This window comes from Castor canadensis, chromosome 1, assembly GCF_047511655.1.
Source record: "Castor canadensis chromosome 1, mCasCan1.hap1v2, whole genome shotgun sequence".
Taxonomy (NCBI): Eukaryota; Metazoa; Chordata; class Mammalia; order Rodentia; family Castoridae; genus Castor; species Castor canadensis.
In genome coordinates this window covers 161545938-161564956 of record NC_133386.1, presented here as the reverse complement: position 1 = coordinate 161564956, position 19019 = coordinate 161545938, and the positions used below count along the sequence as shown (strand labels likewise).

Here is a 19019-nt window from a genome sequence, read left to right as displayed (position 1 = left end):
TACTTGTTACCATAGGACCCTGGATTCTAAATCGACTTATGACTTTTGTCAAAGGTCGAATTAATACTATCCAACTTCTGGTCCTCTGCCAACAATATCAGGCTCTTCATCCCCTTGAGAATGATTCCTCAATTTAGGCCATAAGAAAAGGGGGGAATGAAAGGAATAGGAATCCACCCCACCCCCCTGTTGGAGAAACCGGTACCAAATGCCCCCGTGTAGATAAGATAAGCAGCGCAGCAGGGCTCGGCTCAGGCATATAGAATGTGAGGAATGTGAGCAGGTTGCGAAAGATGACAGGAGGTACGTGCAAGATGTGCTCTGCCTGCTTGCTCAATGTTGATAACAAAAATATGCGCACAACTGCTGACCTTTTACTCAATAGGCTGAAATTGCAGAAGATGTTACAAAATCATTGGTTAATTGTTGCGTGGGCTTTTGCTGTAACGGCAGATAGTGGTCTATATAAGATTTCCCCTAAAGAGGCTCAGGGTCATGTTTTCCTAACCGGTCCTGCGTGTTCATGTGGGAGCTCGACCCTGGCTAGCCAGCCCAATAAACTCTGCTTTGTTGATTGCATTCACACCTGGCTCTCTGTCTCTCAGGGGAATAGGATTCCCATTCCTAACAATAGAACCAATTAGTGCCAACGCAAGAATGGAGACCTAGGCATGGCTGATGTCTTGCTTGTGCCTCATACCCACTGACAATGAGGGGATTTGAGATTCTGTAGTAGATAACAGATAGAATTGTGTTTATTCAATAACAATAAGAAGCAATTCTTGCAAAAAAAACCTCCAAAACATATTGGCAGTGTAAAAATGTTTATTTTTCAGTTAATAAGGACAATGTAATAAGTAAATCTATATTTTGTTTATCATTATTTAGATTTGGTTTGTGTTTTTTTCCTTTCTACAGGATTGTTGAAACTTTTCTAACTTTTTTCACCTTTCTTGTTTGGAAGTTACATACTTTACTGTTATTCCTTCAGTGGTTACTCCTACATTTTTAGCACATATGACTAATTAACTTTCTCTAACAGGTCTAAAATTATTCATTAAAAGCACACTGTCACTATTTAATTACCCATTAAACTACCTGTCTATTCCCAACAATAACCATGTTGTTTTGTTTCATTACTGATGTGTCATAGTACACCACAGTGACAAATCATGTGACAATAAGTACATTGACCTACCTACACATTTTCACACAATGTAGTAATAAACACAGAGAAATTTTAATTATCTCCATTCCAATATATTTCTATCTATCCATCAATCATCTATCTATCTATATCAATCTGAAATATTCACATTTCTAAGTTATTAATGTTTCTTATCTGAAGAAGAATTTAGCTAGCTAGCTAGACAGTTTATTTTATCTGTTAAGTTCAAATAATATTATAATATTTTGGGAAGTTAATATTTTTTCTAAAGACTGTCAAATATTGTTACCATTAATTTTCACCATGTTAACATCCATTTTACATTAACCATATACTGTAGAATAACTAAGAACTATGTACAAAACAAATGAGCCATAGTCATGATAAATATTTAAATTCCTTTTCTACTCATTAGTTTCTTCTAATTATGCACCCAATCTTCACTTGGTTGATTTGCATATTCAGTTTTAAATTTGAATACACAGTATATAACTATGTCACAACTAATTTTAAAAATTCTTGCATTCAGCAAGGCTAAGCACAAATTTTACTTTACCTTTGATATCATTTCAAAATGGAGATTGATTTAATTTCCCATTTAAAGTATTATTTTATGTTTAGAGGTGTACATTTACATAATTTTGTACTGATGAATAGGTCAACATATTGTCAACTGAGTGATCGGGTTCATGTAGAAAAGTTTTCAAACTTTGTTTTTGAGAAGGCCTCTTACTATGTAGCCCAAGGCTGGCCTTGCTCCTGCTTGGTGATTCTCCTGCTTGGTTCTCCTGAGTTCTGAAATTGCAGTCATGAACTGCATGCATGACTACACGCAAAAGCTTGGCTTTTGAATCTTTAAATGAGTGGGAATTCATGGACCTTGAATAATAAACATGTGAATGCAATTGTTTGTGCAATTTGTTTTAATATTTAAAATAAAATTGGTAGTGATGAAGCTCTGACTTAAAGTCTGTCACTTAAAACTATTCTTCATGAATGTTCTTGATTGACTTCTGCATAATTTCCATACATATTTTTTCACTAATACAATGGAAATAATGTGAGTGCAATAATTTCTTGAGATGTACGCGGATCCTCAACTATTTATGCCTTCTGATCATGGTGACTAAAACTAAAGAAAACTTACTGGAGAACAATTAATAGGAAAAACTAGTTTAATGATTAAAAGCCTGGAATAGAGTGAAAGATTTCTCACACTGAAACCAGTCTCATGACTTAGCATCTGTAAACTAAGTATACTAATATCAACTACAGAGTTGTAATGATGACAAATAATTTGAACTATGTAGAGACACTTCGGAGTATTTAGCTAGATATCAGAACAGGGCCACCACCTTTAAGGAACAGCATTTGCATGGATTGCTATGTGGTCAGTGAGACCTGGACTGCGACAGGATAGCTGTGATACCCTCTGAAGTTTATGCAGTGCTTTCAATAAAGCACATTTTGTAAGTAATAGTGATAGCTGTTTCTCCTGTTGGAATTGCATCCCAGGGCATCATTTGCTCTCGTTTCCTCTGTGCAAACCAAACCAGGGAGGGGTTGGGCTGATCTTCATGCTCAGACTGTTGATAGGGTCATCTTTTACTCTTATAAGCATTTCGATATCTATATTAAGTTGTAGTGTCAGATTAGGTTAAGAATTTCATTTGGATGCACTTTACCAGTACTTATCTTGTGAACTTTAACAAAGACCTTTTTCTTTCCATTCCAGTCTTAAAATCTATAGCATCAAATGCTTAAAAATACTACATGGCCCATTCACCAATACAGTCTTTCATAATCAAGAAAACCAACTTACTTTGGAAAAAGCAGTTAGTTTCCTTACCATTGTTTACTCAGTTCATTTATATCTTTATTTAAACCATTGTTTACTCAGTTCATCTATATCTTTATTTAATCCTAGCTGTGTCTAACCATTTTGCACAGTTTCTTAACCATCTTTTTGTCTGCGGTTTATGAAGTTTATTCTTCTCAGGTTTTAACTCTTCAGAACTTTTATCATCTATGAAAATCTCAGAGCTGCTTCTGTTATTTTAGTCGACCTAGAAAGAGTATAACACATTTCATCACTTATCACTGATTTTTCACATACTTGTCCACATAGAAAAATATACTGGATTGGAAATTTGGGTTAAATTAGAGGGAGGTAGGTAGTTATATAAATGCTGGTGAAATAAGTCATCATACATTTTCATGTAAGTGGCAGACAAGTATTTTTTAAATGGCAAACTTGAGTTTCAATTTGTAAGCATATTTTTAATATCTGTACTGAGATATAATTGCTATAATATATATAGTACATGTCTAATATATACAATTTGATGAGTTTGAATATATTTATACATCTACGAAATAACACCAATGAAGATAACCAACAGATCCATCTTTTCCAAAAGTTTCTTCCTTCCCTTTCTATTTTCATATGTGTTTATTAACATAGGACTGAGAGTTTATGCCTTTAACAAATGTTAAAATATACACCACTGTATTGTTAACCATCAGCACTATAAAGTAGACATCTAGAATTTATTTATTTATTTTGTACAACAGAAACTATATACATGAATAGATACTTCTCAAAAGAAGAAATACAGATAGTCAACAAGCATTTGAAAAAAGTGCTTGACATCACTAATCATCTGAGAAACACAAATTAAAACCACAATTTGTATTAACTCACACTTCTTAGAGTGGCTATGATAAGAAGGAAAAAAAAAGTGATAATGAGAGGATGGAGAAATTTTAATCCTTGCCCACTGTTTGTAGGAATATAAAATGATGCAACCATTATGGAAAAATATGGAGTTTCCTCTAATAGTAAAAATAGGACTAACATGATCAATAATTATATGTGTGTGTGTGTGTGTGTGTGTGTGTGTGTGTGTCTACTTCTGGGGGTATATATCACAAAGACTTAAAATCAATATGTGAAAGAGATATCTGTACTTCAGAAAACCTAAATGTCAATAAATAGGTGAATGTGTAAAGAAATAACAAAAATGTGGCATACATACACACACACACACACACACACACACACACACACACACATAAAGGAATGTTATTCAGCTTAAAAAAAAACTCTACCATATGCAACATCGTGGTTGATTATGAAGGGTGTTTTCTACATTTTTAGGTATGTGAATATAAAGCCATGTTGCTCTGTGATATCATAAAGGTTACTTGGATAAAAGTATCATAAATTCACATGCCATAAAGAATTAAATTTTGGAAAATCAGAAATACATAAGAAAGGCAGAAAGGAAAGAAAATATATTGAATAATATTTATTATATCTCTGAAATAACAGATATGAAATATTTGTTCTTTCATTTAATCATTGAAATGTCATTATTAGGATAAAAGACATCATCTCAGATGCAAATAGTAGATGAATAAGAGAACAAAAGTTCTAAATAGAAGCAGAATTCCCACCCATGTCTCTCTCAATTCAGAAGCTGTCAATCATTTATTAATATCTACTGACCACTGAAGTGGATTTTCCTGCTGTTTCTGCATTTCTTTGCTAGTTGAATGAAAATCTCCTCTCTTGCAAAGGGAGGATGTGTATGCTTTCTTCCTTAATTATAATATAGCCTAATAAAGCATCTCATAAAACTATTGAAAATAGCCTATTTACATTTTTCAAAACATAAATCTCTTTTGTGATATTAGTAGCATACCCAATGTAGCTAAGATCATTCACAAACTCGACCTGAATAAGTGATAGGCGTCAGCTCTCTCATGTATTTTTGATACTCCAGTGTGTCTCACGTGTATTTCCACTATGAGTTCATTGTTAGGTTATATTAATTTCTGGTACTGTCTAGCCAGGACATAGCAGGACTTTCACTGTGTCTTCTGTTGTTCTTTAATTTTCAATGATTGTATCTTAGATGATTCCAAAAAGAAATTCTTATATTCTCATTGTGCAAGATCTTTCTGTGTTTTCATATTGACAATAGGGGAAACCTACCAAACCCACAAAGAAGACCTTTTACTTCTATGGCCTCAAATCATATCCCTGGGGAAGACATAAAAACCAAATAGAAACCTATTTGAAAACAATTCACTTGCTTCTTCTTTGACAATTTCTCTTTTGTATTAAAACCTGGTATAGTTATCATCTCATTCATAGCCACATATACTCTAAATGCCAACTTAATCTAAAACTCATACCATGATAAATTACTTCTTAGTTTTTGGAAATTAGCAATTATATTCAGTATAATTCCACAAAACTTTATTGAATATTTGCCCAGTGTAAGCAAAGTGTTGAGGGTTACAGAAGGGATAGGAATGAACATGGTATAGAGTCATGATGTCTCAGTGCTTACAGACGGGTGAAGTAGAATGAAATTTAAATAGCTACTTTAATAAATAAATATAAAATTAAAAACTAATAAATATTGGAACAAAATATTCATCATGTAGAAAGAACATACAAAATGATCTTTCTGGTCATTGAGGAGGGTATTTATAGTAAGGAAAATTAGATACCTTGTTTAATAAAAGCTGAGAGTCATTGAGGAGAAGTAAATAAATAGTTTTTGATAGGTACCCATATAAATATAAGAAAGGGAATTTTTTTAGTGGAATTGGCTCACAAGAAAATGGTGACTGAGTAGTTCCATGACTGGCTGTCTGCCAGCTGGAGACCATGGAATGCTGGTGTATACATAGTCCAAGACCAAAAGCTTCAGAACCACAGGGGCAGGTGCAGTAAGGCCTAATCCCAGATTGAAAGCCTGAAAACTGGCATGTTGTGGTTTGAGTATGAAGTATTCACCAAAGATTCCTGTGTTGAATGCTTGATACCCAGCTGGTGACACTGTTTTTGGAAGTTCTGGGAATTAGACCCTGGGACCAAACTGGGAGTGGGATCGAGGGAATATCTTGTTCCTATCCCCTTCCTGTATAGCTCTCCTTTCTGGTTCCTATCCCCTTCCTGTATAGCTCTCCTTTCTGTCTACCATGCGCTAAGTAACCTCTTACACACTCTGTTACACATTCTGCCCTAGAAGATGAAGCTAAGTAACCAGGGACTGAGCTCTCTGAAACTGTGAGCTAAAATAAAACTTTCCTCTCTTGTTTATGTCATGTATTTGGTCACAATGATGACAAAAATAACACAGTGATTGAGGGGCTGAAGCAGTAATGTAACAAGTCCTCTCATGCGAAGGAAGAAAGCCTGAAGTTCTTATGTTCCAGGGTAGAAAAAGAAGAGTGTATTCCATCTTTAAGAGAGAAAAAGGAAATATCATAGCAATAGTCTTTTGTTCAATTCAGACCGCCACCTGATTGCATGGTGGCTGCCCAAACTGAAGGCAGATCTTCTAATCTTCTGCATTCAGTCCACCCTTTCACATGCCAAGATTCTCAGGGAAACACAGAAGTTTTGCACTATCAATTTAGTTTATTGGATTATTCCTTAATCCAATAAATTAAATCTAAATTTAACCATCACATGGAACAGTAATCCATATAGAGGTGTCAGGAAAAGCTTATGGCAAGAAAGCAAACCATGGAGCAATTGTATAATTAGAAGAACAATTTACTTTCATCTGGGAAAAAATTATAAACTAATTTTTTGTGTTTGTTTAAAATTATTCATCAAAAAGCTAAAGATAAACCTACCTCATGACACTGCTCCACCATTCTTGGGCACATAGGTGCTGGAGTATAAATCAACATTGCAAGACAGACAGCTGCACACTCACACTTCTTGTGCACTATTCATGACAGCTAAACTGTGGAACCAGCCTAGGTATTCAACAACTGAGGAATCAGTAAAGGAAATGTGATATATATATATATATAGGCATAAAGAAGAATGAGATTAAGTAGGAACTGAAGATAAGCATGTTGAATAAATTAAGCCAAAACACAAAAGCCAAATATTGCATGTTTCTCATCATAGGTGAAATCTAGACATATATCAATAATAAAGATGGATGATGATGATAACAAGGAAAAAGGTAATAGGACAAGAGAATATTGGGGAGAGTGTCTGAAAGGAGTCAGCAGGATGGAAGAGGGAAGAAGAGTGTACTTGGGGATGAGGAATTTTGGAGTATGCAACATACATGAAGATAGCACAATGAAACCCACCCAAACTGTTTGAAAAAGAGGGGAGGAGAAAGGAGGTTAAGGGCATATAATAGAGGGGTGAACTTGTTCACATACATGATACACATCTGTGGAAATATCACGATGAAACACCCTTGTATTTTTAATGTATGCTAATAAAAATATCCCAGAAAATATAAACAATAACTGTGATACAGTAGAAAAACCATTATACTAGGTTGCAGAAACCTGCAAATTAATTATTTTTCTACCTATGTAAAATTGTTACCTCCTAAGTTAAATTGGCTCTAATCCCTACCTTGTCTATATCATAATATTGTCATCTAGGTGCAATCATAAAATTTATTTATGAATATTTTATAAACTCTAAAGTACATAGAAAGATATATAAAATCAAGAACAATAACTACACAATTCTATGTTACATTTTTTTGTCTTCAGAACTGGAACCAGGACCTTGCACTTGCTTGGCAAGCGCTCTGCCACTTGAGGTACACTCCCAGCCCTTCCTTTTTTTTATTTTATTTTTGAGATAGGATCCTGCTAACTTTTTTGAGCTGGTCTCAAACTCATGATCCTTTGCCTGCACTTCCTGAGTAGTTGCTGTTCTAAGCATGTGCCACCACATGGTGTTACATTGCTGTTGGAGCAGAAATTATTCAAGTAATTTAAAGATTTAATTCTTTAACAGATGGAGAATAATCTGAGCTAGTAATAATAATAAATAATTTAAAAACTTGGGTGATACTTCTGGGGTATAGCTGTCATTACTAATAACACAAAAGTGTTCATAGTTTTGATTAGGAGTTAAAGTAATATGTGCTTGGAAATCACACAGATAGATGTGTAAATTATGGATCTATCACTCATTTTCTGAAATTTTAGGTAATTAAAAGAATCATATTAGGCCTAGCATAATGGCTCCTAACTGTAATTCCAGCTATGTGGGAGGTGGACAGCTCAAGGCCACCCCATGCAAAAAGTTAGCAAGACCCTCATATGAAGAAACAGGTTGAATGTGGTGGTGGATGCTTATATCTCAGGTATATGCAGGAGGCCATAGGTCCAAGATTATAGCTTAGGATGCCCCAGGCAAAAATAAACAGAAAAAAACTAAAGTAAAAATTGTTGGGTGCATAGTTCAAGAGAATCAAATGTAATCAATTGAATAAAAGCTGTCTTATTTTACTTTCCAAGCTTCATTCTAGTCCGTTACCAGATTCAAAACATTTTCAACCTAGGTTTGCAAAATCATTTCCCTTTCACTTTTGAGCTATAATTTTTACAACTAATATTATATGTACTAAGGAATATAATATTATGGTAGCCTGAATTAAAAAAAATTATCGTATACTGATTGTACAAGAAGTTTCATTACAATATTTCTGACATCCACATAATATACTTTGATCCAAATCAGCCCACTGTAACTCTTTCTTAGCTGCACTTCGTTATTTATTTGTTTGTTTTGTACTACTGTGGTTTGAGCTCAGAACCTTGAAGCTTGCTAGACAGGCACTCTACCACTTTAGCCACATCTCCAGCTTATTTTTGCTTTAGGTTATTTTTCAGATAGGGTCTCAATAAATGTTGAATATAAAATTTTAACAAGCTTTTAATTACAGGTAAGCAAAATTGAAGATGCACCAGTAGTCTGAATTGGCATTAATTTTTCCCTTTGAGTTTTATAGAAATAATATTGTCCGTATAAAATGTATTTTAATAACAGCTATCAACTAAATATAATATACTTTGATGTTTACCTGCTCTCTGCAGCTTATAGAATAGTAAGTGGCATTAAGCATTAGAAATATGGAAAATTAAAAGGCAATCTTATTAGTAAGTTTAGCAGAATTTTGAGTAGCTGTTCTAGGCTAAGCCCCTGTGGAGAATCTATAGGTCTAATAAAATTATTTTTCCCTAGGAGATGTTGACTTCATAAAATAATGACAATCTTGATTTCTTTAAGGACATTCATGAAGGTCCTTCCTAATAATTCATGAGTAACAAATTGATGCTATAGCATTTGATTTCCCCTATAATCATAGGTAGTAATAACTATGCAGCGATGCATTACAGAGGGACATAATAAAAACTAAAATACTCACATACTTTAAGTGAAAATTAAACTAAAAATGAAGTTTTTGTCATCCTTCATTAATCAACAGGTGGAGTACCTGGCATTAAAGAAATATACAACTATTTAATTTAGTAGTCTTAGAAGAATAGAAAAGAGAAGGAACCAGAAAAATAATGTCTCTGTCACATTATCTCTTTATGAAACACCAAAGAAAATTATTTAGTCTGAAGATATATGTCAATGAAGTGAGCTCTGATTTGTAGAACAAAGAACATTAGAAAAGGCTTGAATTATAAACACTGATGAAGATGAGACTGTACTCTGCAGTATTAGTTGAAAGTCAGAATATTTGATACCTAGAAATGTAGATGTATATGTGTGCATGCATGCATGTAAAATGATGTGGATATTTACATATATGCATAAACATGTAGAATTTTTTTTGTGTATATATACATACATTCATATATATACATATAAAATCTTTGTTCTGCTCACTGAGAAAGCCCAAAAGCAACAATGGCACAATAGCAATGAACATGCATTTCAAACCCCAATATTCATTAAAAAGAAATTTATCTCCTTCTAATAAAAGCACAATTTAGGATTGTGGTTAAAAATTATATATACAAGATGTTCCTGAAAAAGCTTCTCATTCAATAAAGCAAAAATGCTCAAAGAATGATGAGAACATATTAAAATAAAAAAGAATGAACCTGAAGGTTCACAAAGGCCAAATGAAGGTCAGTTTAAGCATTAAAAATTATAAAAGAAGTATGGTAAAACTTACATATTTTCAAATTTTTCCTTATATATTAATTTTCAACAAAAAAGGAAAACTAGTAATTTACAGTGAAGAATCTTGGCAGAAACACTATTGGCAAGTGTTCAAATATCATCCATATTGTGTTAAATGTATTTCTGTGCTATTCATGCCAAAATACATCACTTAAATCTAATTAAACAGAGTATCAAATCCAGGGGCATTCTTTAAAATAACTGGCATGAAATTTTTGAATATACCAATTTAAAGAAATACATGGTAGCAAAATAAATGCATCATATTTGACTGTATTTTTGTTTGGGGAAAGTTTTAGATAATTGTACTTGAGATTAGTGAGAAAATTTGTATATTGATTATGGATTAGATTTATAGAAAGTCATATTGTATCCATGCTAAATTTCTTGATTTTATTAGTCACTCAGTGGTGACAGAAGCAAATGTTATCTTTCATAAGAAATACAAAATGGTGTATTTCAATTTAAAGGAAACAACTATATTACTTTTTAAACTGGAAGATAGAGAGGAAGAAGGGAAGGGAGATAAAAAGAGGAAGAGAGGAAGAGAGACACAGGGATTTTATAACAAATTAGACACACATTAATGGTTGTGTGAATTTGATAAATTGTATACCAGGGTTCCTAGTATTATTCAATAGTTAGAGTGTACTCAAAAAGATAAGAGAAAATAATGAAATTAAAAGCAGGATGTAATTAGGTGAAAATGAAAAGTGTCTCTAATTAATAAATGTAGGTTATGTTCTATGCAAACATGACAAGAAAAAGCTGTTACTAGCTAACCTAATCACAAAGGGGAAGAAAGCAAAATTGTACAAAATAAAAAATTATATGTGTAAAAGGCTATTGAACCAAAAGACTTTTGAAATCATGTTATTCTACATCCTTTTATGTAAATCCCAATGAAATAAAGATGTTCAGACAAACACAATTTTTAAATTCAATATCAAATTTAAAAAACTAGAGCCATAAAGTTAGGTGAGTTAATTTAAATAGAAGTAGAAAATGTTACTGAAGAGCTTTCTGCCAAATCTCCCTACCCAGATGGTTAAAAATACTTTCAAATCATCAAAAACCAAATTACTCCCATGCTTGTAATAATTATTCCAGATGAAACTTCCAGTTTTGGAAGCAAGTTTAAAACTGATATCTGGTGAACATATTGAAAAATTAGACAATGACCTTTATACATATCACCAAACAAAAGGTAAATAAAATAATACTAATCAAAATCTAAAACCGTGCAGTGGGATGAGTCTGTATGAGTGGAACATCTATAATCCAGCACTTGGGAAGCTTTGGCAAAAGAATAGAGAGTTTGAGACCAGTCAAGGTACCCATAGAAACAAAAAGATCCAAAACTACATTTTAAGATAAATGAATAGTGGTTCTTATTGGGAAGCATATTTAATATAAGTCACATAAATATATCTGATAGAACAATAATGCTGCCATTTTATAAATCAGCAGCCAGTTTATCCTCAGGGTCTCACCTCTTGGGGCTATTCCTAGTAAATAGCCCCTCCCTTTAACAAGTTTTCCTGTGCTCCCAGACAAGCTCCACCCAAGCTCCACCCCCATCAGGGACCCCAGCACATGTGCCAGCCCCTTACCTGCCCTCTTCTATATAAAGGCCATACCTGGCCTGATCTCCCTCTCTTCCTGCACTACCTCATACCTGCCATTAAATCCTGCTCTTGGACATGAGTTCTCTCATGGGCTTTCTTTGTGAGCTGCATTTTTTCCTAACATTTGGTGCCATGACTTGGATTGGGGTGCACTCCCAGCACTGTCCTTGCTCTCCTGGCCTCCCCCACCCCATCCCTCTCTCTCGCTCTCTCTCTCAACTTCCATTCCCTTCCTCTGGGATCTGAGCTGCTTTACTGGGACCCCCAATCCTAAAAAGCACCACTTTCTCACTGGCTCACAGGGAAGTTCTTCTGCCCCAGCATACCTCCAACTGCCATCCCTCAAGGTCCTCTCTCCCTCAGAGAGTCCTCCTCACATGTGGAACTGTGATCTCTCTCTCTCTCATTTCCTCAAAACCCTAGTGCTAGGTCTCAGCTCACTCTCGTCCCTGGGAACTGGGTTCCCCACTAGGGACTGTGGACCCCCCTGTGGTGAAGATGTTCCCTCTAGGTGCTTCATATCTCTCTCTCTCTCCTGAGGACCTGATATCTCGGGGATGCCTGCCATATCTCTCCTCAGGTCAGGCCTCACCATGGGAGTTGGACCTTCCAAAATTCCTTCAGACTCTCCATTGGGATGTCTCCTGGCCAACCTTGGGCCCCTATGCCTCAAGCCTGATCTTAATCCCTGAAAGCTCATTTTTCTCTGAAATCAGGCCTGGCCCCAATAACCATTGGACAATGCCTTCAAATGGTCACTTAATGGCACTTTTGATCCCAATATTTTAAGGGATTTATACAATTTTTGTGAGCACACTGGTAAATGGAAGGAACTTCTCTACGTCCAATCCTTTTCTTATTTGCACACCAAACCTTCCCTCTGTTCCTCCTGTTCCCCTGCACAGGTCCTACTAGCCTCTAAACCAGTCTCAAAACCAGCCAAATCTTTCTCTGAACCCCCTCCTGACTCTGAAGCCTTTCCTTCTTTCGACCCTGCCAACGAGCCTCCATCTTATCAGAGACAGGCTTCCATTGTTCAGCCATTGCCTTCCATCCCTCCTTCTGCCCTTCCTTCCACCCCTTCTCCTGCCCCTCCTTCCACCCACCCTTCCACTCTCCCAAGACCACAGGATCCCATGAGTCCTCCACACACTCGCTCTCATGAATCCCCTAGTCAGCCAGTTTCCATCTACCCTCTCCGGGAAGTGGTTGGAGTGGAAGCATTGTGATGGTCCATGTCCCCTTCTCCCTTGCTGACCTCTCTCAGATAGAAAAGCACGTTGACTCCTTCACCACTAACCCTGATTCTTATGTTAAAGAATTTCAATACTTGGCTCAATCCTATGACCTTACTTAGCATGACATCTATCTCATTCTTTCTTCCACCCTCCTTCCAGAGGAGAGACAAAGGGTCTGGGATGCAGCTAGGGTACATGCAGATGAGGTCCATCTCACCCCCCCCATCCTGTAGGGGCTACAGCGATCCCTACTGAGGAGCCTCATTGGAATTACCAAACCAGTGGTAGAATGTTTAGGGATCAGATGGTTACCTGTTTAGTGGCAGAATTAAAAAAGTCAGCCCAAAAGATTGTTAATTTTGATAAACTCAGAAAAATTCAACAAGAAAAAGAGGAAAATCCAGCTAGTTCTTGTCCCGGCTCACAGAGGTGCTATGATACTATTCAAAAGTTGACCCTGAAACTCAGGACAAGACAATCATTCTTATGACCCTCTTTATCTCCCAGTCAGCCCCAAATATAAGAAGAAAACTTAAAAGGCTAGAAAATGTCCTTCAGACTCCACAGGCTGAAATTTTAAATGTGGCCTTCAAGGTCTATAATTACCAAGAACAACAAAGGGCTGATAAGGAGAGGAGAGATAAGTCTAAATTCCAGATGTTGGCACAAGCCCTCCAACACAGGCCTCTGACCTCTAACTCCCAAGGCCAGGAAAAATCCCAAACACCTCTGGGCCCATGATTTTGGTGTGGCCTTGTGGGACACTGGGCCCATGCTTGTCCTAAACCATGCGGTCTGCCAGGGCCATGTCCTAAGTACAACAATCATTTCTGATAAAAATACAAGAAAATGGAATTGAATAACATTTAAAAAGAAATTTTGGTGGTATTGGAGTTTGAACTCGGGGCTTCACACTAGGCAGACACTAACACTTGAGCCACACCTTTGGCTCCTAATTGTTTTAATACAAAGATAGATAGATTCATCTTTGGAATGCATAAAGTATTTTCCTCAAAGACAACACTTTTGCTAAGATCACATACAAGAAAAATTTTTTACTATCTCATTTACTATGATTTAACATTGTAATAGGTACAAGAGCCAATAAAATAAAACAAATGACATCAATTTAAGAAACAGAAAATTGAAAAAGGAAGCAAAATAATCTTTGATGTTTTATCTGGGAATCATTTAAGCAAAGCATAACTCAAATAAAAATAATTGTGTAAAGTAGATGAATATTAAATTAGTACAGAAATCATTTACTTTATTAAACTGCCAGAATAATTGGTACAGTATGAAGGGAATCCCCCACACCCTGATAGAGCTGTTAGAGTAAATGCACTAGAGCAAGTGTAGGACATCTGGGATAGGGGTGATTCTGTTTGTCCTCATGTCTGTACACGTCCATGCTTTACAACAGGCCCCCAAAATAGGGAGAGTTCAACATGCTATGGATTACAAAATAACAGAATAGAGATTACGATCAGTGCCAAAACTTCTATTGCCCAGTAGAATCACAAATGAAGCATGTTCGGAATAGAAATGTTATAGTTATAACAATAGCCTTTGAGGAGAATATGCTCTATGTTAAAGAAAGCTGTGACTACATCCAAGCACACCTTCCTTTGTTATTTGTCTGCATTTCAGGGTCTAACTATGTAACATCCAGAGTCTTAAATTCTGTTTTGCAACTGATATACAATGAAGTTAACCAACATGATATACAAATAAAACATCAAAACCTAAGTATTTAAAGAATGGGAACAGTTACTTCTTGAAAATGGATATGTGAGAATCATTAAACAAGAGTCTGGCCCAGGTGCGGTGACTCACACCTATTAATCCTAGATACTTGGGAGGAGGAGATGCAAGGGCAACCTTGGGTCAAAAAGCACAAGACTCTACCTAAAAAATAACTTGAAAGCAAAAAAGGCTGGAAGTGTGGTTGGAGTGGTGGAGAACTTGTCTAGTGGGCACAAAGCCTTGAGTTCAAACCACAGCAGTACTGAAGAAAAAATAGAAAGAGAGAGAAGGGATGGAAGAAGGGAGGGAGGGAGAAACTTCTGGAGATGTGGACTGATCATGTTCTCATCCTTTCTTCAGATCTGGATGAAGAAAGATCACAGATCACAGCTGGGGTATTAGTGGGGAAGTTGTTAAGAATGGATTTTTGGAATGAGAATGGGGAGATAATGGAGATCCTAAACCATCTCCACTTTTTTCATTTTCTGTGTTCATTAAAACAACTGTTATTATAAGAAACTTTAATATTTTGCCTTCTATAGTTTTGGTCTGAAATATCTCTTAAAGTCCAATGTACTAAAAGCTTAGACTACAATTTGGTGCCATTGTGAGGTGGTGGAAATTTTAAGAAGTGGGTCTCATAGAAAGTCTTCAGGTTATTGGGGGAGTGATGCCAAAGAGGATAATGGGAATATGCTTCTTCCTCTTTCTGTCTTTTGTATCCCATCCATGAGATGAATAGCATTGTTCTACTATGCACTCCCCACCATGTTGTGTTCACTCTTGCCACAGGTCCACAAGTAAGAGGACCAAATGACCACAGACTGAAACCTCTGAAACTGTGAAAATAAACCTTTCTCTGATCTCATGTTTTTGTTATTGTAATGAAAGTTTGAATATCACACCTTGTAAGAGCAACAATGTAAAAATTTTTTTTCTATCATTTGATTTCCTTTTGAGACAGGCTTTCGTTACAGGCCAGGCTAGCCTCAAACACATGGCATAGCTCAGGCTGGGAGCAAACTCATGATCCTCCTGCCTCAGACTCCCTAGTGCTGGAATTATAGGTATGTAGCACTATGTCTGGTTATGTTACTGCTCTTTTAAGGAGCTTTTTGTAAAAATACACAGTCTGAATATGTTGTTTAAAAGAACTGGTGCATTTAGTGACAAGGTCACCAGAAAAAAACAATGAATACTGAATAAAGTATCATAAAATTCATTGTTTTGTATGAAACATGTTGATAAAGTTTTGAATAAAACTTTGTCATAATAAGTGAATATATTCAGTGTTGTTTTGTATATATTTATGTAATCAAACCCTTTTAAACATATTGATAACTTTCCCAAACCAGGTTTTTCTCACATATTTGCTTTCTATAAAGAGATGACTATGGTTTCATTAAATGATGATGAAAATCAGCTCATTTAAATGATAATAAAGTAGACAGTCTATGATTAAGATATACAAATAAAAGCTGCAAGTTTTGTGTGCCAACTCAAATATTTTATTTAATTGAAATGAAGATATTAAAATGTAAATATAAGGTATTTTAAATACAAAATACTACAAAAAGAAGCTACAATGATATGAGGTCTTTAACACTACCTCTTGGATTAATTTTGAATTTCTGTTTTCAACATCAGGTTGTATCAGTAGATAATGGTGTCTTGGAATGAAGAGAAAGGCTTTTATAGCAATAAGAAATGTCATCCTTAAAATAGAAAAAGGAATCAGACTCACTTTAGTACTTATTGTGAGCCCAGAAACTGTTATGCATGCAGTTTCAGGACTGAGAAAAAGAGATTGAGGACATTGAGATACTAAAGTGAGTTCATTAACTCCAGCTGTGACAAAAGTATAAACTCCAGTTATTAGACCACAGGTTCTTCTACAGGCTGTAAGTCACAGAAAGAAAATAATTTCCTTTTTTTTTCATTTTTCTGTAAATGACTGTTTTAGAGTTTCTTCATATGGATTCTCATGTGTCCATGTTTTAGAAATCTTTCATTTTAAATGACACTACATAATTGAAACTATATAAAACAAGACTCAAATGTTTTGTGACCAGGTAAAATTATTCTAAGATATTAAACCCATAATTTTTCCAAGGAACTGATCTGATATTTGTCATTAAAATAATTAGGCCATTGTTTTCATTTTACGAGAATTCAAATGAGTACCTTCTAAAGAGCAGTTTTGTCTCATGCAAGTACGTGAGAGAGCATAATTATACAATTCAGTGAATGCCACTGAAGTTGAGAATTTTATGTCTTTTATTGAATGAAAATAATTGTAAAGTGCTAATTTTCCAACTTATGAACTAAATTTCCCAATGAATATGCTGACTAAATTTCATTTACACATAAGAAATGTTATCAAACGTAAATATTTTACATAGATTTTATTGAAGTTTCCTTTAGCTGCTTAGTTAAAGAAAAGTTAAACTATATACAAACAAATTGACATATGCCTCAGCTTATCCTTAGGGCAATAAAGTTCTTATTTTAGATTGCTAGTTGTCATTAGAATTCTGTTCAACTTTAACTAACACTAACTAAAAGTTTAGATATGATGCATATGAGAGATGAGTGAATTGAACAATATCTAACAAGACCAATAGCCCCTAATTGCTACTACAGTAATAAATTACCAATGGAGAAAAGATTCATCACACAAATAGATCCCAATAAAATGAAGCCACATCTGTATCTGATGGTTTGATAGCCTGCCATTTTAAACCCATTTACTCTAATTAAAAGTTGTTTCAGTGATCATAAATTTAATGGTAGGAAAATTTGACATCTCACAAGTGATTCCCATCACAAGACCACTGAAACTATATGAATGAGAATTAGCAAGAATTTGGACTTAAATTTGCAGAATGGTAAATGAAGTGGTAAAATTTTACTCTCTTAAAGAAATTACTAAAGCTTGCAAAATTGGAAATGTAGAGACCCCCTAGTGCCCAATTTCTTGGGTCATATAAAAGGCTTTTAGAGAAGGACATGATGTTTTAAATCATCTCACTCATCCATTCACTTTCTTTACAGATGTTGCTACAGAGGCTCACAGAGACTCATTATCAGGGTATCTGTGGTCTAATTTTAGCTCATTGAGGTCTTCTCCATTTAACTTTCAATAAGGTCATATAACCTAACAGCCTGAGAAAGATTTATTAGTCCACAGAATACTATCACCATCTGTACATTCAAGTTAAGCACAGTGGTTCGCAGTTGCAATCCTCTCACTCAAGGTGGGCAGGTGCAGGAAGATCATGAGTTCAAAGCCAGACTGAGCTCCATAGTGAGCTCCTGTCTCCAGAAAAATTGCCTTCTTTTTCATGAATACATCCTTGGGGTATCTCTCATTAAAAAGAAAAGTAATCAGTAACATTCATCTAATAAAAACAGTGTCAGTTTTCAATATTCCATTTGGTTACTGAAATCTTGAAATCCCTGTGAATATTACATAATTAAGATTAGATTTAGTAGTTTGAAATCAATTTAAAGAACAGGAATATACTGTATTCTACTGATTAACAAATATTCAGAAATATTGACAAGGAATGTCAATCATGATAACTGTAAGAGTATTGAATGATGAGTGGAATTATTTAATTTCTCTGGGCCCTAATGCTTAAAATCATTAAATCAAAATATTTTTTTCTAATTTCTGTTTGTTATATCAATCACCTCTCATCTTATTCCCACAAATTGAAGTTTGAATGTAAAACTACTTTAGGTACCAGGCTTGTTGGCATCGAACCATTGTGTATTTCATGATACCATATTGTCTTTCCTGATGCTTATTCCATTTCCTCTATAATTCAAATAAAAGTGAGAGAAAAAAGTGAAATAAAAATGTATTGAGTTTGCTGTTGAGTTGGATTATCAAGAAGTGACAATCTATTCAGTTTCTATTATAAGCAGCAACAAATTTCAAGTCCATACATATCTCCATAATTTACTTTTCTGAGAAGAATACCAGGTTCTCATAAAACTGTTACTGGCACAGAAATATACTTTTAAAAATTCTGCTATCACAGATATAATTATGGGAATAGAAGTCTACTTCTGCAAGGCACAACTCATATTCACATGTAGTCACTTAATGAATAAAATAAGAAAAGCCGGGGCTTTTTAATCCCATGGGTTTGGAATAAACTCCCATCTTTGTTGCAAGGTCAAATTGTGTCTTGTCTATTGCTGAGCATGAATGTAAACTAAGTAATTTTCTTTTAAAT

The 19019-nt window shown here is 35.0% G+C and overlaps 1 protein-coding gene across 1 annotated transcript in view; it reads left to right on the top strand.

Annotated features, from left to right (window-relative positions):
- The first annotated feature begins 293 nt into the window (after positions 1-293).
- LOC141411491 (uncharacterized) overlaps positions 294-19019 on the top strand; it is a 45215-nt gene continuing 26489 nt past the window's right edge. The window contains 1 exon segment of the mRNA XM_074043686.1: positions 294-303. Within this exon segment, the coding sequence (XP_073899787.1) occupies positions 294-303 (10 nt within the window).